We start from the raw sequence: 11,765 nt of genomic DNA on the forward strand, positions 1-11,765 counted from the left end.
CCTGGGAAAGAGAAGACTCTGGAGGGGACCTTAGAGCTGCCTTCCAAACACAGAATCAGGCAGGTTGGAAGAGACCTCCAGGCTCATCCAGTCCAACCTAGCACCCAGCTCTAGACAACCAACCAGACCATGGCACTAAGTGCCCCAGCCAGGCTTGGCTTCAACCCCTGTACTCTGCACTGCTTAGACCACACCTTGAGTACTGTGTCCAGTTCTGGGCCCCCCAGTTTAGGAGGGACATTGAGATGCTTGAGTGTGTCCAGAGAAGGGCAACGAGGCTGGGGAGAGGCCTTGAGCACAGCCCTACGAGGAGAGGCTGAGGGAGCTGGGATTGGTTAGCCTGGAGAAGAGGAGGCTCAGGGGAGACCTTATTGCTGTCTGCAACTACCTGAGGGGAGGTTGTGGCCAGGAGGAGGTTGCTCTCTTCTCTCAGGTGGCCAGCACCAGAACAAGAGGACACAGCCTCAGGCTGTGCCAGGGGAGATTTAGGCTGGAGGTGAGGAGAAAGTTCTTCCCTGAGAGAGTCATTGGACACTGGAATGGGCTGCCCGGGGAGGTGGTGGAGTCGCCGTCCCTGGAGCTGTTCAAGGCAGGACTGGACGTGGCACTTGGTGCCATGGTCTGGCCTTGAGCTCTGTGGTAAAGGGTTGGACTTGATGATCTGTGAGGTCTCTTCCAACCCTGATGATACTATGATACTGTGATACCTCCAGGCACGGCCACTCCACCACCTCCCTGGGCAGCCCATTCCAATGCCAATCACTCTCTCTGCCAACAACTTCCTCCTAACATCCAGCCCAGACCTCCCCTGGCACAGCTTGAGGCTGTGTCCCCTTGTTCTGTTGCTGCTTGCCTGGGATGCCTGAAGGGATCCTACAAGAAGGCTGCAGAGGGACTTTTCATGAGGGTGTCTAGACACAGGTTGGATTTGATGATCTTGAAGGTCTTTTCCAACCTGGTTAACTGTAATTCTGTGAATGGTTTGAATCATGGAATCACAGAATCAAGCAGGTTGGAAAAGATTTCTAAGCTCATCAAGTCCAACCTATCACCTAACCCTTCTCGGGTTGATGGAGAGCAGGGTTAGACTGGGGTTAGACAGGGTTAGACTTAGGAAGAAGTTCTTCAGTATAAGGCTGGTGAGACTTGAACAGGTTGCCCTGCTCCCTGGGCATGTTCAATCCATGCTGGATGAGGCCTTGAGCAGCCAAGTCTAGCTGCAAGGCATTGCTGCCCATGGAGTAGATGATCTCTGAGGTCCCTTCCAACCTAAGCTGCTCTATGATTCCATGCTGCACTCAGACTCAGGACAGAAGACTCCTGTCTCTAGAGTCCTGTGCAAATGATTGAAGGAAAATCTCTGTCACAACCAATCTGGTACCACCCAAATGAGCCACCATGAACTCTCATCCACCCTTCTCAGAGCACCTACTCCCTTCTGCCCTCCTCTGGTCAGCACAACCAGTCCAGTCTACCACAAATCAAAGTCCTCCTTTCTAATTTTGTACTTAGTGATGTTACACAGACAGGAGTGACCTTGCAGAGGGACCCTGACAGGCTGGATGGGCGAGCAGAGGCCACTGGGATGAGATTTAAAAGGCTAAGTACAGGGTTCTACACTTTGGCCACAACAACCCCAAGCAGCACTGCAGGCTGGAGACAGAGTGGCTAAGGGCACCCAGGCAGAGAGGGACCTCAGGGTGCTGGTAGAGAGGAGCTGAAGATGAGGCAGCAGAGTGCCCAGGTGGGCAGCAGAGCCAATGGCATCTTGGGCTGGCTCAGGAGCAGTGTGGGCAGCAGGACAAGGGAGGTTCTTCTGCCCCTGTGCTCAGCACTGCTCAGGCCACACCTTGAGTGCTGTGTCCAGTTCTGGGCTCCTCCATTCAAGAGAGATGTTGAGGTGCTGGAAGGTGTCCAGAGAAGGACAGTGAAGTTGGGGAGGGGCCTGGAGCACAGCCCTGTGAGGAGAGGCTGAGGGAGCTGGGGGTGTGCAGCCTGCAGAAGAGGCGGCTCAGGGCAGACCTCGCTGTCTACAGCTGCCTGAAGGGAGGCTGTAGCCAAGTGGGGTTGGGCTCTGCTGCCAGGCAAGCAGCAACAGAACAAGGGGACAGAGTCTCAAGTTGTGCCAGGGGAGGTCTAGGCTGGATGTTAGGAGGAAGTTGCTGGCAGAGAGAGTGATTGGCACTGGAATGGGCTGCCCAGGGAGGTGGTGGAGTCGCTGTGCCTTGAGGTGTCGAAGCCAAGCCTGGCTGGGGCACTTAGTGCCATGGTCTGTTTGATTGGCCAGGGCTGGGTGCTAGGTTGGAGTGGATGAGCTTGGAGGTCTCTCCCAATCTGGTTGATTCTATGATTCTGTGAAAAGTCACAAGGACCTGAAGACTTGGATTGCTCCTGGCATATCCCCCTGATGCCAGTGACAGCATTATGTTGTTTGGGAAGAGCTCCTTTACTACCACCAAAACATCAAGAACATGCAGAACACTTCACAGATGTGGCTTCACACCTTATGTCCATACCTCTTCTCTCCTGTGCTTCTCCTCTTTGGGGATATTATCTGCAGGAGCAATATCTCCAACGATGCATTCAGCCATATCATGAACCAAAGCTAACCGTATGCATCTGACAAGAAGCAAAGACAGAACAATTAGGTGTGCAGCATCCTAAATGAGACCTTGTTATCCATAAAGCCAGAACACTGCACCATTCATCCCCTCTGTCCATTTTACAAGGGGTTTGGTGGGTTTTTCTTCATTCTACATAATATTTTTCACCTCTTTGCTAAGTAGTCTGTCTAGACATGATCTCCATTCCTGACTTCTAGCCACTGATGCTTCTAAACGTAAATGGAAGCATAAACACAGTTTGCATGAGAGCACAGCACTCAACAATAAAGCTCTTTTGTATGCTTGGCTCTTGGAGATTCTGTGATAAGCTACTACATTACACCCTTCACATTAATGCTGCAACAGGTGGAAAGTAAATCTGATTGGACTCATCCCAAATTCCAGAGCTAATCTGACACTCACAGCTCTGTAGCTATGTCAATCCGCAGCAGAATGCTCAGCTCCAGAAGGGACAAAGCCCATACTTGACCACTCATTCAACACTAATGATGCTTTCTCCTCTGTGCTACAAGGTTTCTGAGGCTCCTACTGCTGCTGGATGCTAAGTCTGTCAAGATCCACATGGTGTATGGCTCTGCTCTTCCTGTGTGTTACTCCAAACTGTGATTTAACTGAGTGTCTTCAGCTTGCTCACTTATGGTGTGAGAGGCCAGCTCAGAGCCTCTGCATTAATAACATCTCAGCACCTAGAATTCAGAAATAAATATCTTAAGCCCATTTCAGTTCTCCAAGTAAATAGCACCATGTCCAAAGGATGGACAGAAAATAGTGGGGGGAAAGGACTTCAAAGTCACTCATTCTGGTTTTAAAGCTCTTCCTCAGAACAGCAGCGCTTTGGGTGTACCAGGACACAAAGGATGGCTACCTGAAAGATGGAGACTCCCTTTTTACAAGCAGTCACATAGAGAAGAGAAGGGCTAATAGGTACAAGTTACTCCTGAGGAGATTCCACTTGGATTCCAGAAGAAAACTGTTCACCACGAACACAGACATTGGAATCAACTCCCAGGGGAAGCAGTGGATTTCCCTACACTGGTCACTGCTAAGACTCAGCTCGACAAGGTGCCGAGCTGGCTCACTTCATCTCCCCATCACCTAGACAAGTTGGAACAGCTGATCCTTGGGGTCCCTTCCAGCCTGGCATTCTGAGATCTCCCATTAACAAGAGTCACAGTGAGCAGAGGCAGCCTCACCTGTCCTTGTTCAGGCTTTTGTCTTCAGTCAGCAGAGCCATCATGGCCATCCTGTACATGTGGTCAGAGACGCTCTCCGGCTGCGCCACCTTCCTGTACACCCAGCCCGTGCGCGGCACCCTCTGCGGGAGGAGCACACAGCAGTGCCAACCTTAGAGCCCTGGGGCTTGAGGGACCTCACTGCAGAGACAACAACAGAGACACTGCCCTGCCACGACCTCCATGCTCCACCGACTCTCCATGCCTCTGGGAGACACCTGCCCCAACAACCAGGCTCCCCTGAGGTTGTGGTCCCATGTCTTTGTGCTGCTGTTCACGCGCAAGGAAAATGCAGCAGCACTACCAGCACAACTGGCACTGCCAGCAGCACCCAGAGCAGCAGCAGCACAACTGGCACTACAGAAGCACCCCGACCAGCAGCAGCACAACTGGCACTACAGAAGCACCCCGACCAGCAGCAGCACAACTGGCACTACAGAAGCACCCCAACCAGCAGCAGCACAACTGGCACTGCCAGCAGCACCCAGAGCAGCAGCAGCACAACTGGCACTACCAGCAGCACCCCAAACAGCAGCACAACTGGCACTGCCAGCAGCACCCAGAGCAGCAGTAGCACAACTGGCACTACCAGCAGCACCCCAAACAGCAGCACAACTGGCACTACCAGCAGCACCCAGAGCAGCAGCACAACTGGCACTGCCAGCAGCACCCCAACCAGCAGCAGCACAACTGGCACTACCAGCAGGACCCCAAACAGCAGCATAACTGGCACTGCCAGCAGCACCCAGAGCAGCAGCAGCAAGCACAACTGGCACTGCCAGCAGCACCCCGACCAGCAGCAGCACAACTGGCACTACCAGCACAACCCGAACCAGCATCAGGAAGCACAACTGGCACTACCAGCAGCACCCCAACCAGCAGCAGCACAACTGGCACTACAGAAGCACCCCGACCAGCAGCAGCACAACTGGCACTACAGAAGCACCCCAACCAGCAGCAGCACAACTGGCACTGCCAGCAGCACCCAGAGCAGCAGCAGCACAACTGGCACTACCAGCAGCACCCAGAGCAGCAGCAGCACAACTGGCACTACCAGCAGGACCCCAAACAGCAGCACAACTGGCACTACCAGCAGCACCCAGAGCAGCAGCACAACTGGCACTGCCAGCAGCACCCTGACCAGCAGCAGCACAACTGGCACTACCAGCAGCACCCCAAACAGCAGCACAACTGGCACTGCCAGCAGCACCCAGAGCAGCAGCAGCAAGCACAACTGGCACTGCCAGCAGCACCCCGACCAGCAGCAGCACAACTGGCACTACCTGCACAACTGGCACTGCCAGCAGGACCCCAAACAGCAGCAGCAAGCACAACTGGCACTACCAGCAGCACCCCAACCAGCAGCAGCACAACTGGCACTACCTGCACAACTGGCACTACCAGCAGCACCTCAACCAGCAGCAGCACAACTGGCACTACCTGCACAACTGGCACTGCCAGCAGCACCCTAACCAGCAGCATCAAGCACAACTGGCACTACCAGCAGCACCCCAACCAGCAGTAGCAGCACAACTGGCACTACCTGCACAACTGGCACTACCAGCAGCACCCCGACCAGCAGCAAGCACAACTGGCACCACCTGCACAACTGGCACTACCAGCAGCACCCCAACCAGCAGTAGCAGCACAACTGGCACTGCCAGCAGCACCCCAACCGACAGCAGCACAACTGGCACTACCTGCACAACTGGCACTGCCAGCAGCACCCCAACCAGCAGCAGCAGCACAACTGGCACTACCAGCAGGACCCCAAACAGCAGCACAACTGGCACTACCTGCACAACTGCCACTGCCAGCAAGACCCCAAACAGCAGCACAACTGGCACTACCAGAAGCACCCTAACCAGCAGCAGCACAACTGGCACTACCAGCAGCACCCCAACCAGCAGCAGCACAACTGGCACTACCTGCACAACTGGCACTGCCAGCAGTACCCAACCAGCAGCAGCACAACTGGAACTACCAGCAGGATCCCAAACAGCAGCACAACTGGCACTACCAGAAGCACCTCAACCAGCAGCAGCACAACTGGCACCACCTGCACAACTGGCACTGCCAACAGCACCCCAACCAGCAGCAGCAAACACAACTGGCACTACCAGCAGCACCCCGACCAGCAGCAGCACAACTGGCACTACCTGCACAACTGGCACTGCCAGCAGGACCCCAAACAGCAGCACAACTGGCACTGCCAGCAGCACCCTAACCAGCAGCAGCAAGCACAACTGGCACTACCAGCAGTACCCCAACCAGCAGCAGCAAGCACAGCTGGCACTGGCAGCAGCAGCAGTGCTACCCAAGCGAAATTGCTGGAGCGACTGCTGTTTAAGTCAAGGTTAAAGACTCTGTATTGGTCTTCTAAGGAGGACCACTGATCCTTAGTGGTGTAAAGTTGGTCACTTGGAATAACCAGTGCCTGCCTTGCTTGCAGCTCTGCCCTTGAAGGGCAGCTGAAAGGTGGGTGATGGCTGCTGGAAGTTCCCTTTCAAAGTCTGTCAGAAAACACCAAGGGTATCAAGAGGAGCTCTTAACTGGAGCTTGGCTTTGTATATTTTGGGGAACATCCTGAGATAATGCATCATCAACCAGGATTCTGGCAAGAAAACTAAGATGAGAGGCACCCTTTCTGTGAACTACCCTCATTATCATGTCAAAACCCATACCTCCTAACTAGAAAGCTCCCATCCCACATAAACCAACCACCCTCTGAGCATGCCCAGTGAGTTTAAAACAACCATTGGATCATTTAGTCTGGAAAAGACATTTAAGATCCTCAAGTCCAATCATCCAACCTTTTCAGATGAAGCAAGAAAGCAAGCAACCAAGGTAAGTAGCTATTTGTATCAGGCACCGCTTATACATCCACCACCAATTCCCACTGGGGTGCCAGCTTTATGGGGATACCCCCAACAGCTGAACCTGTGCCACTCTGTAATAAATCAGTATCTGCTCTCAGTGTGTGAGACTGGTTTGTTGCACCTGAATCCACACAATACCAGCAGCGCTGTTGGAGAGTGCTTACAAATGTTAACTAGCTTGGGCAGCTTGTGCCACCTCAGCCATTTAACCACATCCTCATTGCTCGTAACTGACCTAAGAGTCTCTGCATCCCTACCGCTGAAGTTCCCTCAATTAATTAAGTTCCTTAATTAACAAAGTGTTATTTGAAAACAGAAAAGAACACATTAACATGCCCCAGGACCTGATAAAGTAGGTGATGATACTACACTCTTAACAACGAGGGCAGTGAGACACCGGCACAGGTTGCTCAGAGAGGCTGTGGCTGCTCCCTCCCTGCAGCTGCCCAAGGCCAGGCTGGATGAGGGCTTGAGCCACCTGTTCTAGTGGGAGATGCCCCTGCTTGTGGCAAGGGGTTGGAACTGGCTGAGCTTGAAGTTCCCTTTGAACCCAAACCATTCTATCCATCTATGAAAAGAAATCAGAACGTTGCTTGAGCCACCTGTTCTAGTGGGAGATGCCCCTGCTTATGGCAGGGGGTTGGAACCGGCTGAGCTTTAAGTTCCCTTTGAACCCAAACCATTCTATCCATCTATGAAAAGAAATCAGAACGTTGCTTGAGCCACCTGTTCTAGTGGGAGATGTCCCTGCTTATGGCAAGGGGTTGGAACTGGCTGAGCTTTAAGTTCCCTTTGAACCCGAACCATTCTATCCATCTATGAAAAGAAATCAGAACGTTCAAACAAAGTTCAAGCTGGAAAGACCATCAAAGACCCTGGAGACAACACCCCCTAGCTGGAAGCCCCCCGCCCAAAATAAATCCCTCACCTTCCGAGCACGCAAAGTGACTTTAAGAGAAGCAGCAGCCGAGGAACTGACCGAAGGGTGGTCAGCAGCTGCTGGCAGGAGGTGCAGCTTCTCAGCCTCGCTCGTCGAGATGCCCACCGCAAGGTCCGGCCGCTGTGCTACACTTGCGGGCAAGCCCCCAGCACCCTGCGCAACTTCATCTAACAAAGCAAAGCTTGCTCCTTACTGCGAAAACGACGGCAAGGACCGGGGCTCACGACTGCGCTTGGGCTCCAGCGCTCCCACCACCACCGCAGCAGCACCGGCGGGCTCCCTGCTTGGCCGCTCGCTGCTCACGCCGAAGCGCCGGCGCCACCCTCGCCCTCCCTCGGCCTGTGCCTGCGTTCCCCGGCGGCACCCCCAGCACCGAGACCGGCGGGGGGGGCTCCGCAGGCGCCACCACACGCCGGCGGCCCCGGCTCCCCGCCGATCGCTCCGCTCCGGGCCGCAGCGGCTGGGCTGGCCTCCGCCACCCGCTCCAGCAGCCCGGAGAAGGCTGCCGGCGGACACGGCGCCAGCCGCCGCGGCCCACAGGAGCCTGCCGCCGCGGGCTCACCTTGAGCTGCCCCAGCAGCCGCAGGAAGGGCAGCAGCCCGGCGCCGCTCGTCCCCGCCGCCATCAGTCGTCGCAGCCTCCGCCCGTGCTTCCTTCTCCTCCCGCCGGCCCGGGCATCCGCGGCGGCTCTGGGCGGTGCCAGCCGAACGGAAACGAGCGGTGGGTCGCGGCCCCGGCAGCGAGCAGCGTGTCCGCAGCGGAGGGTTCCGTGTTAGAGCGTGGAGGAGGAGCTGCAGGGTACGGGTGGCCGGCGTGGGGCCGGGCCGTGCAGGGCCAGCAAGCAGCTGCGCAGCACCGAGCGCTCAGGCTGCTGTCCTAACGCGGGGTCGGTTGCTCACCGTGCAGGGCCAGCAAGCAGCTGCGCAGCACCGAGCGCTCGGGCTGGTTCCCCAGGCGGGGCCCATTGCTCACCGTGCAGGGCCAGCAAGCAGCTGCGCAGCACCGAGCGCTCGGGCTGCTGTGCTAACGCGGGGCCGGTTGCTCACCGAGCAGGTCCAGCAAGCAGCTGCGCAGCACCGAGCGCTCGGGCTGCTGTGCTAACGCGGGGCCGGTTGCTCACCGTGCAGGGCCAGCAAGCAGCTGCGCAGCACCGAGCGCTCAGGCTGCTGTCCTAACGCGGGGCCGGTTGCTCAGCGTGCAGGGCCAGCAAGCAGCTGCGCAGCACCGAGCGCTCAGGCTGCTGTCCTAACGCGGGGCCGGTTGCTCAGCGTGCAGGGCCAGCAAGCAGCTGCGCAGCACCGAGCGCTCGGGCTGCTGTGCTAACGCGGGGCCGGTTGCTCACCGAGCAGGTCCAGCAAGCAGCTGTGCAGCACCGAGCGCTCAGGCTGCTGTCCTAACGCGGGGCCGGTTGCTCACCGAGCAGGTCCAGCAAGCAGCTGCGCAGCACCGAGCGCTCGGGCTGCTGTGCTAACGCGGGGCCGGTTGCTCACCGTGCAGGGCCAGCAAGCAGCTGCGCAGCACCGAGCGCTCAGGCTGCTGTCCTAACGCGGGGCCGGTTGCTCAGCGTGCAGGGCCAGCAAGCAGCTGCGCAGCACCGAGCGCTCGGGCTGCTGTCCTAACGCGGGGCCGGTTGCTCACCGTGCAGGGCCAACAAGCAGCTGCGCAGCACCGAGCGCTCGGGCTGCTGTCCTAACGCGGGGCCGGTTGCTCCCCGTGCAGGGCCAACAAGCAGCTGCGCAGCACCGAGCGCTCGGGCGGGTTGCCAGCGCGGGGCCGGTTGCCTGCCGAGCAGGTGTGCTCGCCGCGGGGGTTACTGAGCTCAGCGCTGCGGGGGGCCGGGCGGTGGTCACAGAGCTGCCTGTTCGCAATCTCACACAGCTGCACAAGCCCCAGTAACATCCCCCTTGCCTCTGCACGTCTGCTTGGCTGGTTTACAGCCTCACCTTCCATTAAAGCGTCCAGTAACTGGCGATAGGAGGAGAGAAAATGACTTCAAGTTGCACTTGAGTGCTGTGTCCAGTTCTGGGCTCCTCAATTCAAGAGAGATGCTGAGGTGCTGGAAGGTGTCCAGAGAAGGGCAGCAAGGCTGGGGAGGGGCCTGGAGCACAGCCCTGTGAGGAGAGGTTGAGGGAGCTGGGGGTGTGCAGCCTGCAGCAGAGGAGGCTCAGGGCAGAGCTCATTGCTGTCTGCAGCTGCCTGCAGGGAGGCTGTAGCCAGGTGGGGTTGGTGTCTTCTCCCAGGCAACCAGCAACAGAAGAAGGGGACACAGCCTCAAGTTGTGCCAGGGAAGGTCCATGCTGGATGTTGTTAGGAAGTTGTTGGCAGAGAGTGATTGGCATTGGAATGGGCTGCCCAGGAGGTGATGGAGTCACCATCCCTGGAGGTGTTCAAGCCAGGCCTGGCTGGGGCACTTAGTGCCATGGTCTGGTTGATTGGCCAGGGCTGGGTGCTAGGTTGGACTGGATGGAGCTTGGAGGTCTCTCCCAATCTGCTTGATTCTATGACTGTATGACCTCCCACTAGAACAGGTTGCTCAAAGCCTCATCCAGCCTGGTCTTGAACACCTTCAGGGAGGAAGCATCCGCAGCCTCCCTGGGCAGCCTGTGCCAGTGTCTCACCACCCCCACTGCCAAGAACTTCTTTCTGCTCTCCAGTCTAAACCTGCCCTCCTCGAGCTTCCTTCAACACTCTCAGCTGGCTTTGTCTTCTGCAGCTCTTTCTCAGAGCAGATGGCAATTCCAAAGGAGACACAGGGGGGTTATCTTGGGTTAGGTAGAGCAGGTTGATGATTACTTAGTGGCTGGAGGTGGCGCTCTCTGCCCACACATTTCTGCTCCGACCGCGTTTGCTGCATGCCCAGGCTGGATCCGTGCTTCAGTTTCTTGAAGCGCTTGCTGTGGGCAAAAAGGGGATGCTTCACCCAAGGTGCAGTAATGTGAACATCAGCTCCACAAGTGCCAGATGACTGGGGACGGACCCATTAACCATTTCTAAACTGGATCTTAACCAACCTGTGATTGATGTAATGTCAATATCAACACGAGGGGCTCCCAAACCACCTGTGTTTTGCCAGCATGGGCACTGCAAACCTTGTGCTGGCAAAATATCTTCAGGAAAACATAATTAATTGAGTAGATTAATTTGTAGAGTAGATTTAATCTGACGGGGGAAAAAATGTCATTCACTGCATATAGCAAAGTGAAATTGTACCTCAGAAGGCTTAGGCTGGATGTTAGGAAAAAATGTCTTTGCTGAAAGGTTGGGCAGGCACTAGAGCAGGCTGGGCAGGGAGTGAGTGGTCTGAGGCAATCTCAGTTATTTGTAGAGCAACCCCAGAATGGTGAGGGCTGGAAGGGACCTCTGGAGATCATCTAGTTCAACGTCTCTGCTAAAGCAGGGTCACCTAGATCAGGCTGCACAGGAAAAGTTTCCAGGTAGGTTTCCTTCCCTCTTCAGAGAAGCAAACTCCATGCCCACTGTGGGCAGCTTGCAGCTTTGCACCCTCAAAGTAAGTTTTTCCTTCAGTGAAACCTCCTGGTTTTGTACCAGTTGCCCCTTGTCCTAGGACACCACTGAAGGGAGCTCAGCCCCACCCTCATGGCCTCTGTTCTTTAGCTATTGCTCAGCTCTAAGTCTGCTCATCTCCAGGCTAACCAGCTCCAGCTGGCTGTTTTCTCTCTGGTTATCATGCAGGTCAGGTGTGGCTGCAACCTGTCATCTACCCACAGCTGCACAGAGTGAAGGGAGGAAGGACTCTGCAAAGAAGGGGCACTGCAGAGAGGGGCTGCTCCAGCTGCCCTGTCCCAGAGGTCTGCAGCAGCCCCAGCACATCAAGCAGTGGGTCAGAGCCACCACGCCAGAAAAAGTGAGGGAACAAAAAGCAGATGAGGAGATTGTTTCAGTCTTTCACGTGTGAGCACTGATGGAAGGTATATGAGAAGGCTGAGGAGAAAGTACACTTTGGTAGCTTTAGTCAGCAATAGCTGATCAGAGCAACCCTGTTCAGTGCAGGTAACCTCTTGGATCACTGCTGGTCACTGCCAGAAAGAAAACTCTTCTCCCTGTGATTGCCTAACATCTTGGAGTTTCT

The 11,765-nt window shown here is 56.0% G+C and overlaps 1 protein-coding gene across 4 annotated transcripts in view; it reads right to left on the reverse strand.

Moving 5' to 3' along the window:
- The window catches only part of HDDC2 (HD domain containing 2), a 64,753-nt gene extending 56,183 nt beyond the window's left edge, over positions 1–8,570 (reverse strand). For all 4 annotated transcript variants that reach the window (XR_010308143.1, XM_064170102.1, XM_064170101.1 and 1 more), the window contains exons 1-3: positions 8,238–8,570; positions 3,818–3,939; positions 2,517–2,619 (exon numbers count right to left, since the gene is read on the reverse strand). Coding sequence is in view for 3 of the 4 variants with exons in the window: in XM_064170102.1 (XP_064026172.1) it covers positions 2,517–2,619; positions 3,818–3,939; positions 8,238–8,300 (288 nt within the window). In the remaining variant the exon portion in view is untranslated. The remainder of the gene's footprint in view (positions 1–2,516; positions 2,620–3,817; positions 3,940–8,237) is intronic.
- Between the last annotated feature and the right edge of the window lie 3,195 nt (positions 8,571–11,765).

The sequence above is a fragment of the Pogoniulus pusillus genome, chromosome 33, assembly GCF_015220805.1.
Source record: "Pogoniulus pusillus isolate bPogPus1 chromosome 33, bPogPus1.pri, whole genome shotgun sequence".
NCBI lineage: Eukaryota > Metazoa > Chordata > Aves > Piciformes > Lybiidae > Pogoniulus > Pogoniulus pusillus.